The sequence below is a fragment of the Zeus faber genome (genome assembly GCF_960531495.2).
Source record: "Zeus faber genome assembly, chromosome: 20".
NCBI classification, from domain to species: Eukaryota; Metazoa; Chordata; class Actinopteri; order Zeiformes; family Zeidae; genus Zeus; species Zeus faber.
The window spans coordinates 7,885,882-7,912,143 of NC_137207.1; the positions used below are offsets into that span (position 1 = coordinate 7,885,882).

The 26,262-nt window shown below is 45.4% G+C and overlaps 3 protein-coding genes across 4 annotated transcripts in view; 2 read left to right on the forward strand and 1 right to left on the reverse strand.

Moving 5' to 3' along the window:
* The first annotated feature begins 599 nt into the window (after positions 1-599).
* luc7l (LUC7-like) lies at positions 600-7,616 on the forward strand. Of its 2 annotated transcripts, XM_080021431.1 has the most exons (11): positions 728-786; positions 1,691-1,760; positions 2,912-3,006; positions 4,338-4,436; positions 4,667-4,777; positions 4,894-5,037; positions 5,377-5,553; positions 5,681-5,769; positions 5,880-5,909; positions 6,059-6,226; positions 6,320-7,616. In XM_080021431.1, exons 4-11 carry the CDS (start codon positions 4,341-4,343, stop codon positions 6,444-6,446), a joined length of 942 nt encoding a protein of 313 aa, XP_079877557.1. In that variant the 5' UTR covers positions 728-786; positions 1,691-1,760; positions 2,912-3,006; positions 4,338-4,340; the 3' UTR covers positions 6,447-7,616. The 2 variants fall into 2 exon arrangements, with proteins under 2 accessions (XP_079877556.1, XP_079877557.1); XM_080021430.1 differs by lacking the exon at positions 1,691-1,760 and having other exon boundaries at positions 600-786.
* Positions 7,617-7,863: 247 nt separating this feature from the next.
* Positions 7,864-19,575, reverse strand: eps8l1b (EPS8 signaling adaptor L1b). The gene is made up of 20 exons (XM_080020749.1): positions 19,462-19,575; positions 17,692-17,763; positions 17,134-17,292; positions 16,467-16,616; positions 16,127-16,209; positions 15,597-15,629; positions 14,666-14,778; positions 14,291-14,349; positions 14,015-14,144; positions 13,792-13,880; positions 13,555-13,629; positions 11,187-11,335; positions 10,567-10,711; positions 10,341-10,384; positions 9,895-10,003; positions 9,135-9,260; positions 8,838-8,985; positions 8,594-8,759; positions 8,329-8,461; positions 7,864-8,176 (listed from the first exon to the last, which is right to left on the reverse strand). Exons 2-20 carry the CDS (start codon positions 17,719-17,721, stop codon positions 8,090-8,092), a joined length of 2,028 nt encoding a protein of 675 aa, XP_079876875.1. The 5' UTR covers positions 17,722-17,763; positions 19,462-19,575; the 3' UTR covers positions 7,864-8,089.
* Positions 19,576-20,820: 1,245 nt separating this feature from the next.
* Positions 20,821-26,262, forward strand: part of LOC307245761 (sodium-dependent neutral amino acid transporter B(0)AT2-like) — a 13,796-nt gene continuing 8,354 nt past the window's right edge. Inside the window, exons 1-6 of the mRNA XM_080021427.1 lie at positions 20,821-20,914; positions 22,981-23,194; positions 23,364-23,521; positions 23,614-23,734; positions 23,872-24,047; positions 25,753-25,863. Of these exons, the coding sequence (XP_079877553.1) occupies positions 22,981-23,194; positions 23,364-23,521; positions 23,614-23,734; positions 23,872-24,047; positions 25,753-25,863 (780 nt within the window). The 5' untranslated portion in view covers positions 20,821-20,914. The remainder of the gene's footprint in view (positions 20,915-22,980; positions 23,195-23,363; positions 23,522-23,613; positions 23,735-23,871; positions 24,048-25,752; positions 25,864-26,262) is intronic.

Genomic DNA, 26,262 nt, shown 5'->3' on the forward strand with positions numbered 1-26,262 from the left:
GCTGGGGCATCTGGGGCATCCCTCCATTGACCTCGACCTCCTTAGGAAGCCGTGAGCGCAACTAACGTGCCGGAAATAGTGCGTTAACGCGTCAAATAAACGACGTGTTAAACGTGTCACTTTTTGACGCGATAACGCGGCGTTTTTTTTGTGTTTGTTTGTTTATTTGTTTGTTTGTTTGTTTGTTTGCGTGTGACGTCATCGATAACGTTAAAAAAAAACAAAAAACTAAAATGGCCTTTCGTAGGATGTTTTGGACAGTTTCGAATTACGTTTACCAGGGATTGTGACGTCAGAAACGTCCAACGTTACAGATTCACCGGACCTGGTTTAACGGGTTTGAACGCTCGGTTAAACTCAAAAGGCTTTATTAGCAAAGGAAATATACATTAACATTGACAATTTAAACTACCTGAAAACAAAACGTTAAGAATTTAACCTAATATCAAAACCTAAAATTAAAGAAAAAATGTACAAACAAACATTTAAAAAAAACGCTCCGCAGTTCGTTCCTGGGCGTGGTATCAGCTGACCGGATATTACGTACCCCCCCCCCCCCTCAATTAAACACCGGAAGCTGGTGGGTTCTTCATGGAAGAGAAGCTACGAGCGGCGTCTGCTGAGAGAGCACACATAAGTTAGGCGACTATAGGATACAAAACGGAGGAAATTGTGGCGCCATCGCTCGCAATTCGTAGAGACGTCTGAAGAAGGGACCTACGGCAATGTCCGCCCAGGCTCAAATGAGAGCGTTGCTCGACCAGCTGATGGGAACAGCGAGGGACGGTGAGTCGGAGCGGGTTGCTAGCGGCGCTAGCATGCTAGCTAGCAAAGATGGAGCCAGTGTACAGGCTTGTCGGCGTGTGAGGAGCAGACAGTGCATGTGTGGATGGACTTGAAGTAGGGCCAGGAAGGTGTCTCTCCACGGTCGCGCTTGAAATTGGCGTTTGTATCCATTGCGGCTGACGTTAGTACGAACCAATCGATTTTTTCTTTTTTACCTGATTTTCTGGAAATCGCCCCCCCCCCCCACTGGAGCCGCTTTTCACAATTTACGACACTTTTAACAATTTACGACACGCCACATATTAGAACGCTGCTATAGTGGCGTGTAAGATTTAACAACACTAACCTCACCTCCTGACTCTCAATCAAAACGAACGGAATGTCTGAAAGAATTGAACATTTTTTCCACACTCCGATTGAAAAAAAAAAAAGAAAAGTGACGTAATGATTAATCTCCAAAAAAATGGAACAGAACGATATCACCCGAAGGGATACTTCCATATTTGTGATCTTTTTTTGCAGATGTTAGTCAATGTTATGTTATTGCTGTTTCACTGTGGCAAATTGGTACGTTTTGCTATGTTTCATTCCTTATGTTGAGTCCATTGAAACAAAGTTAAATGGATGTTGGCAGCTTTTTGGATACAAACATTAAATTATAGACGAGAAGTCAAGTATCTGACCGTCAGCTGAAACTGGCAATTTATTACAAATCACCCCGCATAGCTTTGTGACTCATTTAATGTCAGTTCATGAAGGGAGTATTGGATCTTTTTTAAGAGTAAGTGTGACAGGGTGTTGTGAATTTGTGGGTGTATGTGTGTTGAGATTAATTTCAAATTCTTCCCATACATATGTTTCATACAAACTGAACAATTCTGGCCCCTTTATTTTATTCATAAAGGTTCAGTGTATCTTTGCCAGCCTACATCAATCTGCAAAGGAGTTGCAGAAAGCCTCATGTTCATCGAGCCGTGAGTCACACATGATTTTTAAAGCTGTTATGATGAATATCCAAACAATTTGTTTGCCTTCCGGAAGTTGTTGTAGTCAATTTTTTTTTTTCTTGTCACGCAAATCGATAAATCTTCAGTGGCACTAGATATGCAATCTGGAGCTAGTGTATGAAAGCCTGAATAAAGAGGTCTGGTCGTGCTGAATGAAAGGAGCAGTTGTCAATGTTCCAATAGACATCTGTCAGCGGAAAATAGTCAAAACAAAACTCTTTGCACAGATCATTTGCAATCTGACTTGTGTATGACTCCTGACTTCTTACTACAGGTATGGGCAAGAAAACTGTTCCAATTTATACTTTTCAACAGCGGGTTTAAAATTCTGCAGCTGAGGTCTTGAAGATGCAGATGGGTACAGTATGTGGTGCAGATCGCAGTGTGTATAAACTAACTTTTTTTTTTTTCCTTGGTTTTAATTTTTATTCTGTTGTCAATGTTTCACATCTGTAAAGGACTTGGTTGCAACTTTCTGGAATGTTTACATTTCTTACTATTATTCTGTAAACAATCTCTTTGTCTGTGTAGGCGGTTACAGCTTACAAAGTTGCCATTTAGTAAGGAATATTCCTGCAGTTGGGTAGCTTTGTCCAACTTGTTCATGCCAATCATCTCAAACGGAACCTGTAGAGCCTTTTGCCAGCTGTAGCCCCATACTGCTGTGCAGATCAATCTTCTTACAGCCCTAGCTTCTTGCATCCCATATCATTGAGACTTCACCATAAGCTAAATTGAGTAACGGCTCTTAACATTATCTTCACATATTTTTCTATTTAACCTTGGGAAATGTAAGTTGCAGTACTGAAAGGAAGTGTCACAAGGGTCACCAGTTACTTTTACTTTACCACAGCCAGATATTAACCGTGGCCACCAGAGGAACACTTAGTACCTCCCTGGTAAATCTTGCATTAGTTCCTCAATTGAAAATTGTATATTGACCCAATTCTAGTGTCAAGCCTCGTTCATGTCCAAGGTGGGGACATGAACCCTAAACTGTGGCTATATTGACACACATACTTCTGTCACTTTGCTTTGCAGTAGAAAGCATTGGATACCTCGGTGCCGCAAACAAGTATGTGAGGTCCCTCTCATCGGGTATTTTTGCATTGTTTCAGGGGATGAGACCAGGCAGAGGGTCAAGTTCACCGATGAGCGGGTCTGCAAAAGCCACCTGTTGAACTGCTGTCCACATGACATCCTGTCTGGAACGGTAAGCAGGCTGTTGACACCTAATACTCAAAGCTATATTTATTACTTCCATGCTCATAGTTAATATTATTGGTATATGTAATTGCATTAATGCCTAACTAGTGGTCGATCGATATCCGTTTTTCCAATGGATGATGTCGATATTTAGAGTGCGGGGTGGCCGAATGCTGATATTATGTATTTTTTATTACATTTTTTGCATCTGATTAAATACAACAATTTAATAATAAAAGATGCAACACAAAATTGCTGAACTTAAATGTAAACATTTATTTCACACTAATTTTTCCAACCAAAAGTCCACCGGTAATCAAAATTACTTTGCAAAAATAAAATAAACTGCCATATTAAAGTCTGATCGGGAAATAGTCTCCCTGTTACAGAAGTGCAGGATTTATTATTTACAAGTTAAGTATTCACACAAACGTCTAGTTTTACTAAATTAAGTCCCATAGCAATGGGGAGACACTGACGCGTCTCGCAACAGTGGGGACACATAGGCAGACACGTGCGGGGGGAGTTGAGGGTGCCCGAGCACCTGCCCCTTGATGTCCACGGTTCCCTTTTTATGTGCCGCATTTTTTGTTTTAAAGCCTGAATGGGCAACCGAGATAGCGGATTTCTGTGACCGGGCACCCGCGATGGTTTGCATTGGGGCACCTGTGATCTGCGCTCCACTGTGTGCTCCGTTCCCTTATTGAACTGAAACTAAAAAGAACTGTGTTGTGTTTAAAAAATAGTTTCATACTGTTAGGAAACACACACAGATAGATAGATATATACCTAAAATAAAAAGACAGTAAAATTTCCATGGAACCCACGCACGGTGCAGCGCTGTCTTGAGGGGGGAAAAAAACAAAACTGGACATTCACGATTTGCCTCAAATGCAAAGTATTTCCAAACAGCACTCCTGCTGTTTTTCTTTAAAACCAGTTGGAGGCTCTGCACTTGCCATGTTGGGAGCTATGTGGGCACAGCAGCAGTGTCTGTCACTTGTTGTTAGAGAGAAGACAGATGGGGGAAGCAGTTGCTACCGGTATATCGATAGTGTGTAAAATGAGTATTGAAACTGTTTCAAATATTCAGAATCTATGTATAGATATTTTTGACAGCACTAGTCTGCAAACATTTTTTGTTTTGTCTCAAAGTGCTCACATATAGGCCCATTTTAATCGGCTGACAGATCAATCGGTCAACCACTATGCCAAACCCTCTTAATTACAATAGTGTCTGTCAATTTTCCCTTTTTCGTAGATCAGAAGTTATTGTATCATTTACATTTTCTATCAGAGCCATGATTTCCATTAAAGTTGAATGTGTTTTGCCAACAGCGTATGGACCTGGGGGAGTGCTCAAAGATCCACGACCTGGCACTCCGGGCAGATTACGAAATCGCTTCCAAGGAGAGGGATCTGTTCTTTGAGCTTGACGTAAGTGATGGGTTTTAAAGTATTCAGATACATTTGGCGGTTCAGATCACAATGTAATAGGTGTGATCTTTGAGCCCCTACACCAGTCCACTCAAGAGGCCTGACCCCATCTGGTGTCCGAGGTCAATTTCAATCTACCAACATTACGGAGGCACGGGTGATCTCCTTTCTCTTGTTTGGAGGCATCTCTCAGCTCCAGGGTATTTAAATCCTCCTTTCCGTTCCCAAAGGCTGTGGATCACCTGGAGTCCTTCATTGCCGATTGCGACCGGAGGACGGAGCTAGCCAAGAAACGGCTGGCGGAGACGCAGGAGGAGATCAGCGCTGAGGTGGCCGCAAAGGTGAGTCCCAGAAACCCGTGGCACACCCCGCTGAACAAGTGTGTTTATGTCTTTATAAAGGTGTGTGATGCCCAATAACACTGAAAGTGACAGGCTGACTCTGGGTTGTGTTCCAGGCCGAGAAGGTCCACGAGCTGAACGAGGAAATCGGGAAGCTGCTCGCCAAGGCGGAACAGCTGGGAGCCGAGGGAAATGTGGACGAGGCCCAGAAAGTTCTACAGGAAGTGGAGAAGGTCCGCAGCAGGAAGAAGGACGCAGAGGTGAGGAGGAGGAAATGACACTTCTATCCTGTTCTCGTCATTTGTAACTCCTTTTTCAAAAGCAAAGCATTTTGATTTAATAAAAATGATTATTTGAGTTGAATCAGTGACCACTTGATGTAGTCAAAGTGCTATCCTAGAGAATTGACTTTTTTTTTTTTTTTTTTCCCCTGCAGATTTTTTTTCAAAACAATGTATGGGGAAATAAGGCTCCACACCTTGAGCTTTAAGTGGTGCATGCAAAGCGGCAGCTAAATGTAACCATTGTGCAACGGTTATAATCTTGCCTTGATTTGTTAATACCGTTTGCTCTTCCTGTTCCGCCAATTCCTTCACCAGGAGGAGTACAGGAATTCCATGCCCGCCTCCAGCTTCCAGCAGCAGAAGTTGAGGGTGTGCGAGGTGTGCTCCGCCTACCTCGGCCTCCATGACAACGACCGCCGACTGGCCGACCATTTTGGGGGCAAACTGCACCTGGGTTTCATCCAGATCAGAGAGAAGCTGGACCAGCTGAAGGTAAGCCCCGTAACCTGTCGCCCCACATGACACAGCTGGGTTCTACAGGGTTCCTGTACCCTTCTATCATAAATGCTTGAGGAACACTTAACAGCTGACCCCGGTGTCCTCTCTCCGGTTTGATCAGAAAACGGTGGTGGACAAGCAGGAGAAGCGCAACCAGGAGCGGCTGAAGAGGAGAGAAGAGAGGGAAAAGGAGGAGAAGATGAAAAAGAGGTGGGTACTGGCCATGCTTTAAGCCCTCTAGTAAAGAAAACTAATGTGTGCTCAACTGATAAACAGTCAGACCAGACTAATGGTTCCTTTGTTCCATGTCCCTGTCTCAGGACCAGATCACGGAGCAGAGAGCATAAAAGGTCAGTAGATGCCTCACGCCATTTGTACTTGACATTCAACTGTTTAGATGACTCTTTTTAAAATTGTTTTGAACTAAACTTTGGCGTAATCAAAACAAAAACTTAAGTGTTGTTTTTTATTTATTTTTTTGTTTGGTTAATTTCACAAGGTCCCGGTCCCGCGACCGCAGGAGGAAACGATCTCATTCTAACTCACGGGAGAAGCGTCGTTCCCACTCGCGCTCTAGAGACCGGGAGCGGAGGAGACGCCACAGGAGCCGGTCCAACTCCCGGAGCCGCGGGCACCGCCACAGCCACGAACAGAGTTCCAGGCACAAGTACAGGAAACTCGCAGCTCTGTGCAAATAACTAATTGCGGGATGTGATGAGTGTTTTCCTTCACACTCTTTGTTGTTGTTCCGTTTCCTCAGGTCCTCCAGGGACCACGAGCAGGCGTCCAGAGACCAGTCGCGGGAGCGTGAGCGAGACAGGCGAGACGGCATGAACGGCAGGTCTGACTCCCGCCGTCCAGATGACAGAGACATGGCCGACTTCTGAGGACCAAACTCCATCCCCCCTCAAGACACCACCTCGCCCCCCTCTCTCTCTCTCTCACACACACACACACACACACCTGTCCTTCCATCTCCATGACTCATAGCCTAACATGTACACAGACTCTTTGCCTGCTATGTGTAGCCTCCTAAGCCCTGCCTCGGACCCCTCTGTCGAAACTCTTATTTGACAGCTCTTGCAGCCAACCTGGTGTGTCAGTGTATACATAGATAACGGCATAATATTGAACTATATGAATTTTTTTTTTTTCTTCCTAGCAACCATATTATCTTAGTTTTGTTTTTTGTTTTTTTTCGCCACCAATTAAAATTGGTTGTTGGTGGCATGTAACTTAATATCTGTAAAGTGGCTGTTTTTATATACAACACATGCTATTTTTTTTTTTTTTTGTTTTTTTTTTTTATATATCTATATATTTGTGTAAATGACCCCCCCCCCCAAAATCATATGGCAAAGGTTCAAGTTTGCTTGTGTGCAAAGTAATGGCCTGTTGAATGGATTGTGATTTTTGTTTTGGCTTATGCCATTTTTAATATGCGATGACTGTAAATGTACTCTATTCAAGGCTTGCCGTTCCTCAAACGCAGCAATCAAAGTTGCTCTAACTTGATGCAGAGTTCTTGAATGTTTCAGCCATGGATCCATCTCTTAAGGCAGTGACATGTTTGACAAGCTCCATGTTATTTGATTTAAGATCTATTTTAACTTCCAAATTGTCAGCCTGCATTAACTAACATGTAATTCTCTGCCGTATTTGTGATGGAAATTTCCCCCAATAGTCAATGCTATAATTTTTGTGTGTTTTAATAGGTGGTATTAGAATTTATTCCGTTTAATATGCTGAAAAGTAATTGACTTAAGCTTGGAATGTGAAGTAATTGACTGAGAAATTGACCTTTCTTGGATCATTGGTATAAATTGACTGTTATAATTTGACCCTTAAGCTGCAGCAGTGATTTCCATTTTTGAATTAGATTTTCCAGTTTGTTAGAACTCTTTATTGTTAATTTTGATCAACTTCTTTGTTGAATGTGTATTTGATTGGATGAATTGTTTTACCTAATGTGTGAAGTCTGTAGGCTATGCGGTCTGTTTTGTTTTTGCGGGATAACTTTGTTTAAAGCCTCAATAAATAAAAATCCAGCCTTTCCATTTGCGTTGTCCATTCTGCCTCTTCTTACCCTGGAATAATAAAGGATTCCTGTTTTTCAGCAGAAATCATTCAAGAAGGTGAGGACAAGTGCTGTTTGCACAAAAATACTTTAATTTAGCTTGGTACAACATCCAGGCAGACCTGCCAACAGGGAGCCACTCGTACAAGTCATGGTAAAGATATAGAAAAGTCGAGAGGAAAAAGAAATCAAGGTTGTTTCCAAAAACAACTGAAGCATTCGTTCTGGATAAGGAACAACTAGATTAAACCCAGACCACAGCTGCACATCCTGGTTCTGAGATGAGGGAAATATGTCACAAGGACCGTTGGTGGAATGCATGTCTCATAGTCACTGAGGTCAGAGGCAGCCACCAGCAAACTTAACGTTTGCCATGTGCATGTTTCTGTTCAAGGTATAAGTGTATCTGTTTGAATACAATCCTTTGTTGGAACACCACCAGGCGCCCGGCTTTCATAATGTGCTGCTCTCCAATTTCAGATCAACCTTCATTTTCTGTTTCTCCATGACCGCCTCCAACTCTGTGGCTTTGCGAGCGTCCTGGGAGCAAAGAAGTTCAAGTTCAAAGTCGTGATAAATAAATGAGATGGATCGGAAATCGGTCGCTTTTTTTTTTTTTTCTTTTTAACAGCGAGGCCGACCAAGCGTAACTCGTGGAGGAGCTCGGCGTGTTCGGTGGGAAAGGAGCTTACTTCGAGAAGTGCTTTCTGCACGGTGAGCTGGCTGAACACCCTGGCTCCCTCGTCTGGAATGACAGAACGTAGCTCCTCCTTGTTGAGGGAAAAGAGCTGTGCGCCTGTCAGCACCGCAAGACACAGCACCGTGCTGATGGACACACACACACACACACACACATATGACATACATAAAGCTCTCATATGAAGCCTAAACATTCGCTTCAGTCATTTCTGATATCAATACTGCCTATGCAAGGTTGGGTCGGCTGGGGTAACTCACGGTTCACTGAAGCCCTTCCCTCGCAGCCAGTCGGCCACCTCGTCGGGAGGGGAGTGGTAGTCCAGGGGGACTGTGGTTTCTGCCGAACGATGGATGACCAGCGGCTTGTTCAGGTTGGCCTTCCCGTTGGTCAGCCTCTGCAGCAGCTCGTCGTTCACCATCATGACTGCCAATGACAACACTCGCGTCGATCACGATCCTTACACCGGTGACACAGAAAAAGGCAACCGTTTTGGCTCAGTACCTTTATCCGTGTCCTCGGTGGCTGGTATGTGTTGGCTGTAGGGGGGCAGAGATCGGTGGCGTTGGCTTGGGGAGGAGGCGTGGTGGAGGGTGGGAGGGCTGGGGGGGATGGTGGAGAAAGTCCTGGCCAGAGGCGGCGGAGCTGGAGCCTGGGGATGAGCGGTGACAGAAATGAACACTGGAATGCTCAAGAAATGAGGTGAGTGCATACCTGGCTGTTTCTGGCTGGATGTGTACTTCCTCTGTGTGTGTGTGTGTGTGTGTGTGTGTGTGTGTGTGTGTGTGTGTGTGTGTGTACCTTTGGAGGCTTGCTGGCAACAGGGCTGTCTATGTGGGCCGCAGGCTCCAGGATGTTGAAGGGAACGAATCCAACCTCGTTGTAGCGATTACGACACTTCCACCAGCGCTTGGAGGACTCAACCACCTGTCAATCACGGAGGAGTCAGTGTTGTTCACGGGTCACGGAGAGGATTCGCGGCCCCGTGTCTCGGGAAGCTCCAGTTCAAACGCACATTTTGAAAAGATTATGAGCTAATGGGAAAGCAAGGCCACCTTTTGTTGCAAAAACTGCAAATTTGGAAAAGCTGCAGTTCAGAAGGTAAAACTCCACTCTGGGTTTTTGAGTCAACACCGTGGATTTGATCATAAGCAACAACCCGGAGATCCGACTAAAGAGTGAGATCAGCAGGTCAGGGCGGGGCTGGAGAAAATACAAGGCAGGACTTTTAATTTCTGGACCTGGAATTTTCCACCTTCCTCGATACATTTATTCCATCGAAGAAAGGTGAACTAAACCCACATTGCCCCGCTTTTACACACATTCCTCCTTTCTTGTGCGACAAGAAATTGTGTCACCAAACCGCCTGCCACTAATTCACTTTTCCTTCCAATATTATTCCAGCTCGTCTGACAATTCAAACGACTCTGCGGTCCAACTTTTGCGCCTCGCCCCCCCAAATCCGGTCCGCCCTAGATTCTAAGTGTTAATATGACTCCAGATGACTCATCCCTGCTCAGGAATGACCAATGACCAAGAAGAGTGGGTTGCGCTACTGTACCTCCAGCATCTCCCCCTGCAGCACGGACAGCTCACTGCTGTTCCTGGCCACAAAGTCATAACTGCAGCTGTACAGCCTCTCGGACTCGGGCGGGAGGACACTGTGATCTCTGAAGGCGGAAGATAGATAGATAGATAGATAGATAGATAGACAGATAGATAGATAGATAGATAGATAGATAGACAGATAGATAGATAGATAGATAGATAGATAGATAGATAGATAGATAGATAGATAGATAGATAGATAGATAGATAGATAGATAGACAGATAGATAGACAGATAGATAGATAGATAGATAGACAGATAGATAGATAGATAGATAGATAGATAGATAGATAGATAGATAGATAGATAGATAGATAGATAGATAGGGGAGGCTGTTATATAAAACCGTGTGGATCAAATATACAGAGAGAGCAATTTATTTCTCTGGTGTCACGTACATCTTGTCTACGACGGGGGCAGGGACTGACCGCTGATGCTGCTGCTGTGGAGTAGAGACAGCAAGATCATAGAGGCAATAGAGAGATACAGAGAACAGGTTAACGGCATTCAAAACACCTGTAGCCTAGACACTAAAAATTATCCACATACACACACACACACACACACACACACACACACAACGTAGTGAGTGTGTGACCCGCGCCATCCGCAGGTATTCCGTACCTCCTGTTTTACTCGGAGAGCTTCATGTTTGTGTTCTGAGTCGACCGGATCCTCCCAAACCTGCCCGTCCGCCCTGGAGGACTCTGGCTTCCAGGTGTCGAAGAATGCCGGTGTGTACGGCGCCACGGGTCCCCGCAGCTGAGACCTGGGGGTGGGGCGGGGGTAAGAGCCAGTGTTGAACGGTGTGAACAAACACGACAGGGGGCTGGTTTCGGTGACCTCGGAAAAGAAAAGATCTCTCAGTCAACCGTGACGGCGTCGGGTGGAATGTTTGGAATGTTTCAACGAAGGGATGGCGATAAATGAATGGATATTGGTCAACGTCCTCCACGCGTCCATTATTGACACTGTCGTGTCATGTCACTCGGACCGACAGAAGATGACAGACGGGTTGACCGCAAGTGCAAACAGACCATTTGAACTCCACATAAAGGTAGAGCCTGTTTGAAGACTTGCCCAACGAGAACTGGTCTTTCAAAAATATTACTCTCGAATAGCTTTAAAATTTACAGCACTATAGCACTGCAAACACTTCATAACAAATCACTCATTTGACTTCAATGGCAATTCTCACAGCGCCAACGCCAAATACAACCCCCACCACCCGACCTAGTACTGACCGAGGCAGCGTCCAGTTGGGACCTAGGGACGTCCACAGCTGCCTCTCGTCCTCGGCGAGCGTGTCTTGTAGGAGGGAGACGGCGGAGTTGGTCAGAGCGGGGCTGGACACCGAGGCCCCCAGCGCCGGACCCCCCGTGGTCTTCACCATCTGCACGCACACAGATAAGACACACAGATTTATGGGCGTGTTTGCTGTTGCGAAGTTTTTTTCTTTTTGAGCCATCCTACTGTCTCGACCAACAATATTTATATATGGAATGGGATCATATGTCATGTTTATTTACCGTTAAGTAGTATGATTCCTTTCATTCACTGGCGTAGTTCAGAGACTAATACATCTAAGTGGCTATAATCAGTGGGCAGAAAAAGTACTTTAATTTTGTAGCGAGTAACAAAGGTGTTCAGGGGTAATGTACTGGAGTTAAAGTACACTTTTTTCAGGGGGAAAATGTAGCTACGTAAAAGCAAAAGTCAACAGAAATATAATATCTCAAGTAAAGTACAGATACTCCCAGAAAATAGAAGTAACAAAGTATTTTTACTTTGTTTCTTTACACCACTGGATATGACCCACAAAAACCCATAATGACCAAAAAAGTCAACTTAAGGCAAATCTCATAATTTAAGTATAAGTATGGTCATATTGACTCCATATACTCACAATAAATGCAACCAATCGATAAGGAAAATATGACAAGTTACCAGTTATACAAGTTATAATAACAGCATATGGTCATAGACGTAGATATGAATATGGAGTGGATTTTGCTGTACAGGTACTCCTCACTGAGCGACCGAGTTCCATTCCTAGGACCAGGTCATTAAGAGAATTGATTGAAAAGCGAGTGTAGTGAATACTGACTGCTGGAATGAGACTGAGAACGGTGATGAAATGAGATGTATACAGTGTATATAGTATATATATTGTATATAGTATATATAGTGTATAAAGTGTATGTAGTATATATAGTGCATATAGTTTATATAGTATATATAGTGTTTATAGTGTGTATAGTATATATAGTGTATATAGTGTGTATAGTATATATAGTGTATATAGTGCACTGTATATAGTATATAATAATATAGGGTATAATAATAAAGGGTGATGCGTGATGAGATGCTTGACGCTGAGACGCCGTGGTATTGTACCCAGCACACAATACAGACTGGTCAGAGAGCTGGTGCTAAGCCTGAACAGTCAGCAAACAGGTAGGTCCTAAAGTGAGGAGGACCTGTAATATGTATTTTCTGGCCCTCTCTTACTGCAAAGGGCATTCAAAGACCAATCCCAGCGTAAATAAAGGCACCCAGACTTTCTCTCTCTGACTCACACACGCACACGCACCCACACGCACACGCACGCCCACGCCCACACCCACACACACACATACACACACACACACACACACACACACACACACACACACACACACACACACACACACACACATACACACACACACACACACACACACACACACACACACACACAGATAAGCAGCCTCTCCCACCTCTTTTTGTCTTTTTCTACAAAGGAGTGCCAGGATACACACACTAAGCACTTGTATTTTCAGTTATTATGTGCTATTATCTATATACCAACAATGACTAAATGAAATGTTATTCCAATAAGGGATGCACCTTAACCTTCAGCGTGCCACATGGCTTTTCGATTGTACAGTTCATATCTAGGCCAAAATGTTCTCAAGTGACCGGTTGGCATACCTGCATCAAAACTTTTCCCTTATTTCACTCAAAAGCAAGTGCCTTTTTAATCATGTGATTCTCTGTGCAGGCAGACAAGTGCTTTGTGTAAATATGAAAAGGCCCCCAAGGTTTCTGACTATAAAAAAAACTTTCCGACACGCAGGCCTTTCCAATGTTTTGACACGATACATGCTTAGAGCCTCTGGGGTGGAAGTGCTATGTAGTTCAGGTACACACACACACACACACACACACACACACACAGACACACACACACACACACGTGGTGTACGTCCGGATGCATTACTAACAACTCAGCTTCAATCAAGATCACAATCACATTTCAAAAGCTTCGACTGTGACATCCTCCAAATATAGATATCTCCACTATTTTATTTGCTACCTGTTTATTTCCGCTCATTTCTCAGCAGCGGAAATAGCAAACTCACGTACACCAGACGTATTTTCGGAATTCATCTACTACCCTATAAAAGACTGGACCTCGCTTTGACAGACAAAGGCGACAACAGGTGTGGACCCACCCACCCACCCACACACACACACACACACACCCCACCCACACCCAGCTGCACACGCACGTCCCAGGGCGTGTGTGTGCGTGTACTGTAAAGTTCGAGTTGGTCATGGCGGACTCACCATGTCCAGAGGTTTAAATACGTGGTGCACGAGCTCCTCAGACGACGGGCTGGCAATTGCGAACTTCAGGCGGGCCTAAAGAGAGAGAGAGAGAGAGAGAGAGAGAGGGAGAGAGAGAGAGAGAGAGAGAGAGGTATAAACACCAAGACAGGAATGATTTCCCCACTAGATTCTATTGCCGTGGCTCTGAAGTACAAATGAAAACAAATCTGAAATGCGACGTGTCTGAATACTCACCAGCAAGCAGAAGCAGTATTTGAATTTCTGGAAGACGTCTATGAACTCCTCCTCTGGCGGAGGCCGGGCCCTTGCGGTGAGAAGGTCCTCTGAGGTCGAAGAAGCGGGCGGCAGAAAAACGAAATGAATGAGTGTGAGGCTTAGTAACTCGAACCTGCACGTCGGCTCCACCGTTCGTTGGCGGGTCCGACGCGCCTTCTCCTCCTCCATTCCCTCGTTTTACCTTCGGCGTTTGGCTTTTTGCTCTTCTTCTTCTTCTTCTTCCTCTGCCCGAGCACGGTGGCGGCCTCGGCGACCTGCTGCAGCTTGGCCATGAAGCCCTCGATGTCGTCGAAACAGTGATTGAGGATTCCCTGGGAACGGAGCGGAGAAGGTGAAGTGCCAGTCAGCATTTTTCCCGTCTGGGGAGTGTTCGGAGGTTGTCGTCAAAGTGTGTGTGTGTGTGTGTGTGTGTGTGTGTGTGTGTGGGTGTGGGTGTGTGGGTATGGGGGCTGCATACCACTTCTCTCTCCGCTCTCAGGAATGAAAGGTCAGGGCCTCCGCTCAAGCCATTGGCTGCTGTGGGAAAGAGGAGAAGATCCGTTTTAAATCGCTACCTCGATATAATCCTGAGTTTGGAATTCCGCCCCCCAAACCCCACCCCCACCCCTCGCCACACACACACACACCCACACAATGCAATCTCTGTGCTCCCGAGAACCGAGCACCTTAGATACCTCTTTCCTACTTTTACTTGGTCTCTCCTCCTTTTTTTTCAGAGGAAGAGAATGCGCCCTCACTTAAAGCCGAGGGCGTGTTATTGACAGGACAAACTCAAAACTTCAACAGGCGGAGTGTGCACAAACATCCAAGAGAAAGCAAACACGGCCCCTACCTCTGGGTCCAGGGTAAGGCGGAGGGTTGGACGGCGGGGGATTGGGAGCGTGTGGAGCCGGGGGGTTGGGGATTCCGTAGGGGTCGATCATTTCTCCCGCGCTCCTAGCCAGCCTGGAAGGGGGTGGGGGGATGGGGGGGAGGATGGGAAATGGAGGCGGTTGGTTGTCGGCGACGGGGGTAAAAAAAATAAAATAAAAAAATGCCGCAGCCTTCGAGCTACAAAAATACCACCATTCGCGTTGCCATTCGCACCCAGACTGCGGTGTTGTTTCTCTCCGTCTCTCTCTCTCTCTCTCTCTCTCTCTCTCTCTCTCTCTCTCTCTCTCTGATGCAAAAGCGTCCAAAGTCCAGGAACACAAAGGCGATAACAAGGGAAACAAAACACGGGCGAGCACGACGCGCGAGGGTTAAACGGCGGTGACCAAGCGCTCTTGTGAATCGAGGAAACCTCGTGATTTTCGCACCGGCAGAATCGCCGTTGCGACGTTACCGACGTCCTTTCGTACGTTCTTCTCTCGGGTCCGTCGTCAGTAACAACCAATCCCTCAACACAAGCCCTAAAGTACACAGGTTAACGCCCACCAGCGGGGCCATACGTGGCTGAATCAGCACGGCAGTGTCACTAACGGCTGGAGAGGAGACATTTGAAAACTGGTCCGTGTGTATGTGACCCACGGTACGACTCCAATTCGCCCTCATGCCGCCGAACGGTTAAACGGTGTGAATGAGCTGACTCAGGCCTCAACGTGAAACGTAATACCCGGCGTACGATCCCTTGAAACTAGATACCAGGATACGAGGGCGTTTGACCAATGTCAAAATCTTGGCCCGGGCGTAAACACCCCGGGTTGGGTTCGGCATGACACCTCACCACCTTAGGCCGTGGGATACCTGAAGGGGGGGCGGGGGAGAGAGAGAGATCGCCTTACCTGTCGCGTCGGCGTCTTTCTGGCGCGTCCCCTCTGGGAGTGCACGGCGTCTCTTAAGCTCTGTCCCGGCGTTCTGAGACCCTGAGCTCGCGCGCTGCCACCGTCATCTCTCTCTCTCTCTCTCTCTCTCTCTCCCTCTCTCTCTCTCTCTCGCTCTCCGCTCTTGCTGTCGTAATGGCCTTGTTCTCTCTGTCGCACCTTCCTAAGTTATGTGGAAACCTGAAAAACGGGTCCGTCCACTCCGACTCCCTGCTCAGCTGCTTTTACACTCTCCCCCATCTACCTCTCTCTCAAGCATAAACACACAAACACACACACACACACACACACACACAGGTTCTCTCTCTCTCTCTCTCTCTGTCCATCTCTTTCTCCCACAAAACCAAAAGACAATGGCGACAGGCACGGAGAACGGCGAACAGCGACGGAGATGCGGAGACATGGAAGTCCACTGTGTGCCCGTATCTACAAAAAAAAACCCATTTCCCTCTGAGCAGTCATGGCCGCGGCAGTGGCCGAACCGTACGTACCCGGGGGCCTCGGGGCTCCTCTTGCTCCTCTTGGAGTCAGAACCCGAAACCACGCCTGCGATGTCATCGCTGATATGCTCTGCCTACGAGAACAGGACATTATTCATATTAGCGAGGCCACGTGTGGTGCTCTGTCAAGGAGAAATTGTGCAAGGCAGAAGAATGGTCATTCAGTAAGAGGAAAATAGGAGCTCGGGAACAAACGGGAGCCCGGTTGCAGGGTCTGCTTTCCTGAGAGATAATTCCCTCTCTGTCCACCAAATGACCAGGTCAGATGGAGCCGTTCACCCTGACCCGCGCACGCGGCAGCCCTCCCCTCTTCCGTTCCCGCCGCGCTCACCTTCACCGTCTCGCAGCTGAAGAAGTGCACGTCCGGTTTCTTCTGTTGCGCGCTCTGGCAGACGAGCAGCAGCAGGGAGGGGAACTGCGTCACGGTGCGGATGGATTCGCAGCGGTAGATGGATTTGACGGAGTACTTCTCCAGCTCGTCCTGGACGCGGTGCGACATCGGACCGGTTGGGAAAAGCAATCACGGTGACATTGGAATCGTTGGGTTAATGTGCTCATTATAGGCCTTTCTTGACTGCGTGCCACGTTATTTCTCCATGATGACGCTGCTGATTAATTCATTGTCAGATTTTTATCGATGGTATTTGGACTTTTTAATGTTATCACCAGCTGAGCCCATTTAATCCAGCAAAACCCTCGAGGTTTTTAACTTGTTGCCAGCCATCCAGGTGACAAAGGTATTTTTACATTAATCTATCTATGAATAATATAGATTTTGGAATTTTCCTAACTTTTCAATATATGTTTTCCCACTGGGTCCTGTGTTTACTAGCCAAATAACACATGTGTAATATGCCAGACTATTTAAAAATGTATAGTTGTTTGGTAGAAAGTGAGTGAGCAAATTGGTATTGGTTGAGATGGCAGTGGGTGGGACAACATGGGAACTGTCTCTTTTTTATTGGCGAACAGTCATCTGGCATCTCGTCTCGACTGACCAGAGTCTGGATGTCCCGAAGCCAGATGGCCTCCGCTCCCACCTCCAGGATCATCCGCTGGCTCCACAGCTTTTCGGCGTGAGCCAGGGCAGAGAGCCGCGTCTGGGCCTCCTCCACATTCTCCACCTCCCCGCCCTGCAGCGAGAAGGTCAGCAGGTGCTGCAGGGAGAGAGAAAGTTGGGGGAAAATGGGCAAAATCTCTTGTTTATTCTCGAGCACATTGAGTTAGGTTTTGTTCCGTCTGTGTCGTATTCTAAAGCTGCGGTTCTCAATGTTTGGCCCTGGGACCGCCAGGGGGTCGCCCGCAAAAACATCAATAGTTAAACTTCAGCATTATTTAATTTACAATACGTTAGCAACATGACAAAATGTAGAAAAATGACTGTTTTGATCATAGTTTAACTGTCATCTCCATAATTCAATGCAGAAAGGTATCATATCCAACAACAACGTCTGTGACCTGACACGTATCAAAGTAGGGGTCCTCGATATGGAAAAGGTTGAGAAGCACTGTGCTAAAACACTGAATTTACAACAATAGATGCGGGCAGCGCTTACATTGACATGGTATTGTGTGACGCTTCCCATCCCGTTGCTCGGTTCGCCTTTTTTGGTGTTGTGCGGCTTCCCCTGCAAATCAACGGGAGCCATTAAAGAAGCATTGAAGGAATGACGCATTGTCTGAGCGGCGGGAGACCTGGCAACGTCAACGGCCGAGCGGGGAGAAATGTCAGGAACGCCATTCCGAAACCATCGCAGGTGGATCTGCGATGGGTGCAGTCACGAGACCTGCGATGGAGGTGACTCAGTGGGTGTTGATGCTGGCCATCCCTCGACATCATCAGCATGACGTCACTAGGCCACTCGGCCACTCGGTCATGACTAAGCGCCTTTTAGGTTTTGCCAGAGAGCGTCCTCCCTATTCAAGTCTTTCCGGACGTTCTTTTATGCCTCTGCTTGCCAGCCCGTCTGTCCGTCTCATTCAGTAACCTCGTAAGCGAAAGCCGGCCAACCGGTCGGGCGACGCCCCTGTGGTTCTCAGCTGCTAATCTCACTGCTTTTCACGAGGCTTTGAGTACTTTGCGGCGCCGCAACTGTGGGGGTCAGCAACCCGGTCTCGCGCTTTTTTCGTGGTCACAGTCACGAAAATCAATCTATTGAACCGTGACAAAGTAAAAGAAGCGCTCCTGTAGGAGCCACAGGTCCGTATGATATCAACCTTGTTTGAAGAGAAACATGTTTTGGTCGCGATGTCATGGAGAAGTACTACACTAATCCGGAAGTGTAACAGTGACGTCTCTGATTGATGGAGCTCACTGTTACCACAAAAATGTTTACTGCACTGGCTCATGGGTACGTTCACATTTTCAGCCAGGCACGCAAACGCGGACATTTGTATCCAGTTAAATAATATCTATGAATGAAATTCATACTGACGGTATGACCTTATATCCCTATTCTCACCCAACCTTGAATTTAATAGACCATTCAATAGAGAAAAAGGTTTCCCAAATCAGTTTCCCGCTTTTAATTCATGAAAGTCAGAGCGAAATTTAAACACATGCATTTGAAATTTTAATACATCCACGCCGCAATCCCTTCCTCCCGAGGCAGCGTACTTTTGTCAGGTTAGTTCAATGTAGGTAGGTTGTGCCGCCCCTCTTTCCACAGGCCCCTCCACCCCTAAAGTTGGAACCACACGTACAAAACTAACATCAGCTGATATCGGCCACGACCTTGATGTTAGTTGGTTTTCACTTTGACCTTCCTAACTCTGAGACAATATGGCTAAAGCCTGTCATCTCGCTGCAGGAAAGCCCCAAATCACCAGTGTCATTACAATTTGCCCGCTAGATTTGATCGTTTACCTGTAGTTTTCAGATCCGAACTACAGCCTTCTCACAAGACTTCGTCCATCATTGGAGAAATCTACACATAACTCCCGTTTATACATGGTCCAAGTATCCTACACAGAATATGTTTCTGTTGAACAGAGGTTTTCCTTTTAAATCAAATAAATGATTTAATAACAAATCATTCATTTTCCAATCATCTTAATGCTATGAATTGTCATAAACACACACGCCAGACACATACACACATGAGCAAGACACGCAGTCCAACTAAGTCAATACATTCATAAACTGATCACAAAGCGTTAATAATAATAGAAAAATTACATACTGGAAAACTATTTCAGTCATGATCTCAATAGAAATTACTCCAGAATGCCAAAAAATATAAACTCTAATAAAACGAATAGATTAAAAAAATCACTTCACCCTGTCAATGCTTAGGACTAAATAGAGGAATCGCTCATTAACTTACCCTATATTCTGTTGCGGCTCCTTAGAAGAAAGAAAATCAATATTTATTGTGTGTGTGTGTGTGTGTGTGTGTGTGTGTGTGTGTGTGTGTATCCAAGGTAAGAGTCGTCTCATTTCCTGTCAGTGCAGGTATCTCATTCCTGTTGTTCTTCACCTGAGTATAAAAAGCTTTTCTGGGGGAGAGGTGTGTCACTTCTTTTCCAGCCCCGCCCAGCCCGCTTCAACTTCGGGATTGTTCTCTCTTTCTCTCTCTCACTCTCTCTGATTCACAATCACATAATATGCACAGGTACGTGTATCAAATTGATACCCCAAATAGGCTCAATGGAAATTGCCTGGGTACATATCAGACGCCACTTGGCAAAAAAAAAAAAAAAGTCCTACATAGTTCAGAGGAGTTCCACACAACTATTCTATCGGGAAATGAATGACAAGCAGATAATGATTCTATAGCATTTTGTTTCTGTCAAGGCCTGGAAAGGTTGAATATTTTCATCTTTGTCACTGATGCAGTTACACCAGGAGTACAAGAAGGAGGATGGATAGATAGATAGAGAGATAGAGAGATAGATAGATAGATAGATAGATAGATAGATAGATAGATAGATAGATAGATAGATAGATAGATAGATAGATAGATAGAGAGATAGAGAGATAGATAGATAGATAGATAGATAGATAGATAGATAGATAGAGAGATAGAGAGATAGAGAGATAGATAGATAGATAGATAGATAGATAGATAGATAGATAGATAGATAGATAGAGAGATAGAGAGATAGAGAGATAGATAGATAGAGAGATAGATAGATAGATAGATAGATAGATAGATAGATAGATAGATAGATAGATAGATAGATAGATAGATAGAGAGATAGAGAGATAGAGAGATAGAGAGATAGAGAGATAGATAGATAGATAGATAGATAGATAGATAGATAGATAGATAGATAGATAGATAGACAGACCGGCGGGCCGGTGGACAGGCGAACAGATGGATAGATAGATAGATAGATAGATAGATAGATAGATAGATAGACAGACAGACAGACAGACAGACAGACAGACAGACAGACAGATAGACAGATAGATAGATAGATAGATAGATAGATAGACAACAATAATTATGAAATAAAACAATATAATTTAAATATGAACAAAGAAGATGGTCTAAGAAAATAAGTGCAAAATAAAATAAAATAAATGAAAGACGGTTCGACATGATACAATCTACACAATAAGAGCCCGTGCAGTCATGACGCATGCTGTGCGCATACAAGGGTGGTGTCACATTTCACAACACCACCTTGGAGCTGGAGATGTGGAAACCTGGGTGGAGCTATGCTGAACGGCGCCAGCAGGCGGAGCGAGAGTGGCTGCGCACCACCGTTGGGCTTGGGCGGAGGACGCTCGGAAAGCGCGTTGGAAGAGTTGATATAAGTTGAATCCAAAAGGTATTTCTTCAATTTGTTAATTGCATGGCATGATCGACAGGCAAATAAACATACAACCCTCCCACCCCCACCCACACCACCGTTTTTACTATGATAACGCAGACACATCGCTCTGTTCGTTAGGTGCGCACAGGCTTACGTGGCAGAAGTAACTGTTGGTTTTTTTTTCAAGTCAAGTTGTTCAGTTATTGGAGTTATTTTCCCACGTTAAAGAAATAAAGATTCCTGTGTGTTGTCTTTATGGATATAGTGAACGGTATCTGAATAAACGCCTGTAACCGATGCCATATGGCCAAAGATGTGTTTGTAATGGTATAAGCATTGCGTTCGTCCCGGCTTCGGATAATGGTTTAATTAGACACCGTTCTACCGTGAATGTAAGTTTTAAAAGGCTTAAATGTCATTATTATTTATAACATGGCGGTGAACGCGAGAGAGGAATAGATATTGCCACGTGTTGTGCTTGACGTGCCAGGCGGGTCCGTCCGATATAACTATGGTCACACTCACACCGCACATATTTACCTTATAATAACGTCGTAAAATAATATAATAACTTCACAATATAATATAATAACTGCACCGTTCACGGAGCTACAGTGGAATAGGAGGGGTTTTGTTCATTTCATTGGATTAGTTTCCCTCCTCTGCTTTATTGTTTGAATTATAATTGTATGGCGGCATTTTTTTTTTTTTTTTTACCGTATGTTTTATTGAACAAAATGATACAGTGTCCGAGTAGGAAATGAGCAGAGTATGACTACAAATGTAAATACAACAGAAAAAACATGGGGTTTGTTTTTTTTGTATAAAGTATGAATAACAATAATGATACTGATGATAATAATAATAATAACAATAATAATAATAATAATCGTAATAATAATTATTGTTGTTTTTAATAATACTTAAGTATATAATAATAATAATAATAATAATAATAATAATACAAATTATTATTATTATTATTATTATTATTATTATTATTACTATTTTTGTTGGTGTTTTTGTTTCTATAATTATAATACTATTAGTCACGGTCAAAGTGAGCGTGGGGCCGCGTGGTGCGGTGGGAGTGGTCCATCTCGTTGCATCATCCGGAAGAACACTGGGGCTGCCTCCATGTGAGGTCCCACATCGGCAGCAGCAGCTCGGATGAGGTCGCGCTCACAATCGATCGGCTGGACGTTCGTTCTGCCGTGTCGCGTCCGTTGTTAGCGGCGTTATTTCACAGTAATAACGGAGAAGGGAGGGAAAGACTTTTTTTTATTTTATTTTATTTTTTTCCACTAAAAAGGCCACGTCGCGTTCACGCCGCGCGAAAGCTCCGACCCGGATCGTCTCCCTCCAGTTCCCCGCGTTCAGGTGAGAGACACCCGGAGGCACATTTAGAAACGATCAGACACCCGGGGGTACGTTTAGATACGATCAGACACCCGGGGGTACGTTTAGAAACGATCAGACACCCGGAGGTACGTTTAGAAACGATCAGACACCCGGGGGTACGTAAAAAGATGTGCGGAAGCAGCGCGGCCAGGATGTTTGGAGTCGTCTTTGAATGAAATTGTCTTAAATTTGAACCGGTGAGGTCTTCATTTCAACATAGATAGAGATCGAATATATATTCAACATATGTTAAAACGTATGCATTGAATATTTGTTCACTTTTGTCAATGTTAGGCACGTTCTTCTGCATCACAGTCGACATTTCTGACGTTCATAGTTCTAATACATGCGAGACGAGGAGTCCAAAAGTCGTAAACTTAATTTAAAAAAATGTCTAGAAAGGGTCCTTTTTCAGTATTAAAATTAACTCTGGTGGATCAAAAATACTATAATATTAATCAATGAAACGTAATGAGTTCCATTGTGTCGTCGGGATTTGAATCGGTCCTTTTGTGACGTCATTGACACCGTCAGCAATGACTGTGTGGTCAGTCACACCGTATAAGGGTGTCACTGTGAGGAAGCTAAACACCCTGACTATATTAAGTACCCCGTCACTCTCTAGTTTGCCCACATCTACTCCCTTTATTATTGTGCCTGTTTCCCCCTCCCCGTCCTAGATGGAGAAGCAGCCCCTGCCCCTCGACAACGTCAGTACCGCCGCCCCGGAGTCGGAGCTCGACGGCGGCGCGGAGGAGGCGTCAAGCTCGCCGGAGGCCCCCGACAGGGATGGGTGGAACAGCAAGATTGAGTATTTCCTGGCGCAGGTGGGATTCAGCGTCGGCCTGGGCAACGTGTGGAGGTTTCCATACCTGTGCCATCAGAACGGAGGAGGTGGGTGCTTAGCAGCATGGACCCTGGGCGTGTGTAGCCTCTCAGTGTCTGGAGTCTCCTCATAAACGTCTTAGAAGTGTATTTCTCATGCGCCACGGTATTCACATTTTAAATTTGCCGCTGTTAAATCGTTCGCTCCTAACCTCCGTCTTCCCTCTCCCTTCACTAGGAGCCTTCCTCCTCCTCTACGTGCTGCTGATGTTGGCTATCGGTACCCCTCTGTTCTTCCTGGAGCTGGCGGCCGGCCAGTCCATTCGGCAGGGCAGCATCGGCGTGTGGAAGTACATCTCCCCCAAGCTCTCCGGGATCGGCTACTCCAGCTGCGTGGTCGGTTTCCCGTGGCTCCCGTCGCGTCGGTGTTCCAGGTCTGTGCTCGATTACCGCCGGAGCACTGATGGGGCTTCCTCTGTCGTCCCCAGGTGTGTTTCTTCGTGGCTCTGTACTACAATGTGATCATTGGGTGGAGCATCTACTACCTTGTGAGCTCGTTCCAGTACCCCTTACCCTGGGAGAGTTGTCCGGAACAGGGGAACGCCACAGGTAAACACTGCGGATGGCATTAGGTAAAACACACAGTCCGTGCCTCCACCAAGGCCGTCTCCCACAACCACTTCTGCCGTCAGTCAACCGCGGTTACATTGAAGCAATTGACGGCTCTCTCCTCCCGCTCATACCAGTGAAAGAGTGCAAGGCGAGCTCCCCCACCACGTACTTCTGGTACCGCAAGGCCCTGGACATCACCGACTCCATCGACGAGACGGGCCAGTTCAACCCATACATCACCTGCTGTCTGCTGGCGGCCTGGACCATCGTCTGTCTGGGAATGTTCAAGGGCATCAAGACCTCCGCCAAGGTAAACCCTCTTGTTTTCGCCAGGAGGCGTGACATTTTGGGCCGTGTTCTGTGAACTCCAGAATGTGGGCCACCGTCGGCAACGCTTCACTGTTTGCTGTCTGTTTATCTTTCAGCAGTGTAATGATCTGCTTCTTTTTTTGCATTTTCTTCTCATGCCGCCATGTTGATTTTGAACCTTGATGAACCTCTCCGTGTTGAACCATGGATCACTGACTTACTGGTGCCGTGGCCAAGAGAGTGTAAAGCTAACTGCAAATAGGAAAACATGGAACGTTACATCTGAGGGTATGACGTGTGCTCATGTGGCTCTCGACGGTGGTGTGGTACTTTTCAAAATGCTATTTGGGAGTCTTTTTCAAACATCCTAGCGTTGACAGGGTGTGACGGCGGATTTAAGCATAGCCATTTTGGTGTTTCTTATACTATTTGGCGTGAAATCCTTAATTAGAACCTACAAATGTTTAGTTAGGTAGGTTTGGGTAAGAGCTTTTGGATGCTGGTCTTTTTCTGGTGACAGTTCATTGTCCTGTACTTCAGAGAAAAATATTTATTTACACCATAATATTTCTATATTTAAATCAACTTCAGCCAAATGTACAAAATCACGCCTGCCGACCTGCAAGCATCTTGTGTACCAACCACACAATTCTTGATCGAAATACGCAGGTACGAAATGTCAGCTGGATCTACGCAACGTAATGTAACATAAAAGCGTAGTTGACGCTCAAACGCGTCGTTCCATTTGATCCAGTTGGTTTAACACACGGTGAGTGAGGGAGGCACTTCCAGTGAACGAGAGCGAGAAGAGTCGGCCATTTATTATTATTCTTTTTTTTTTGCAATTTATTTTGGAACTAGTACGCGCCTGTTCAAAAAGACTTTCTAAGAACATTTAAATGGCGCGGTTTAACAAAATGTCAACAAGTCATCAGTCCTGTGTTCCAACAATGGAAGATGACACTGCCAGTTGAAGTCATACGCGGGGAAAGACTCTCTTTGTGACTCAGTCGCAGAGCCCTCAAGCCCCCCTCCTTCATGGGGACAGTCCCATATTCCATTTTATTGGAGGTCAGTGACCCTTCCATGTTGTATTCTCTACAACGTAACATTTATTTAATAGTCAATGTTTTATTATGAACACACATTTGAATAGAAATCTGAATCGGCCTAGAAAATGGCAATCGGTGCGTCTCTAGTTGGTGAACATGTTTGGTAACTTTATAAGATGGTGCATTTCAAGTGGTATATCCTAATGTTATGAATGTGTATATTGTATGTATTTAGCCGTAGTAGCTCGCATACGTTGTGAGGAGCCTCGTTACGAAATGGCTACAGTGTAAATAACTGATGGAGTCATTTAGCTGCAGTGACTCAAACACCACATAGACTCCCTGTTTCACTGTTGTGGTCCTCAAAATATTTTCCCACGGTTGGAAGGTCTGCAAAATGACGCAGAACGTACAGGTCACGCCAAGTCATGTGTTTAGCTCAGTGTCAAGAGTTCCCACGGATCAGGGAATTTCTGCAATGTAAGGTCACAGGTGCAATATGTGTAGACGTACATTCAAGGTCTCAAATTCTCTGTAATCCCTCTCAAAGTTAAGAATGACGGTGAAATGTTTCCTCATACAATTCGCAAAATGAAACGTTCGTGTTCATGGACCGGGTTGAAGGTGTTCCCTCTTGTTTCCGTCGCTGTCCAGGTGATGTACTTCTCCTCCGTCTTCCCCTACGTGGTCCTGCTCTGTTTCCTCATCCGAGGGCTGCTGCTCGACGGAGCCTGGGAGGGCATCACCTACATGTTCTACCCCAAGGTATCGGCGGTTCGCACGTCTCTCTATCAACCCGCGCATCATGCCGTGGCGCTGTGGCTTAGATGGTTAAAGCGCCTGTCTAGTAAACAGGAGATCCTGGGTTCGAATCCCAGCAGCGCCTCACCTGGCATCTTACAGTTGACATCACACCTTTTTTTTTTTTTACTATTCAACTGAAGTAATAATCCTTGATTTTTTTTTTCCCCTCTGGAGACTTGTTTGTCCATATAGGATATACTGGTGAATAATCTATGGGAAATAATATGCTTGTAGTACTTTAGCTTTTGTCCAAAGTGACTTACATGAGGAGGCTAGAGACAATCAGAGCGTACATCGACCATTGGAGAAACCTCAAATTGAAGTGCCTTCACACCGGTTTCTAAATTCAACCAGATACAA

Excerpts from the sequence above, each read along its gene's own strand:
- luc7l (XM_080021430.1), top strand. The coding sequence starts at position 726 with ATGTCCGCCCAGGCTCAAATGAGAGCGTTGCTCGACCAGCTGATGGGA. Across the intron at positions 5,554-5,680 it reads AGAAGCTGGACCAGCTGAAG|AAAACGGTGGTGGACAAGCA; the intron begins GTAAGCCCCGTA and ends CGGTTTGATCAG. Across the intron at positions 5,770-5,879 it reads GAGGAGAAGATGAAAAAGAG|GACCAGATCACGGAGCAGAG; the intron begins GTGGGTACTGGC and ends TCCCTGTCTCAG.
- eps8l1b (XM_080020749.1), bottom strand. The coding sequence starts at position 17,721 with ATGGGAAGCGTCACACAATACCATGTCAAT. Across the intron at positions 14,779-15,596 it reads GAAAGACGCCGACGCGACAG|GCTGGCTAGGAGCGCGGGAG; the intron begins GTAAGGCGATCT and ends ACCCCCTTCCAG. Across the intron at positions 14,350-14,665 it reads GCCTTACCCTGGACCCAGAG|CAGCCAATGGCTTGAGCGGA; the intron begins GTAGGGGCCGTG and ends TCTTTCCCACAG.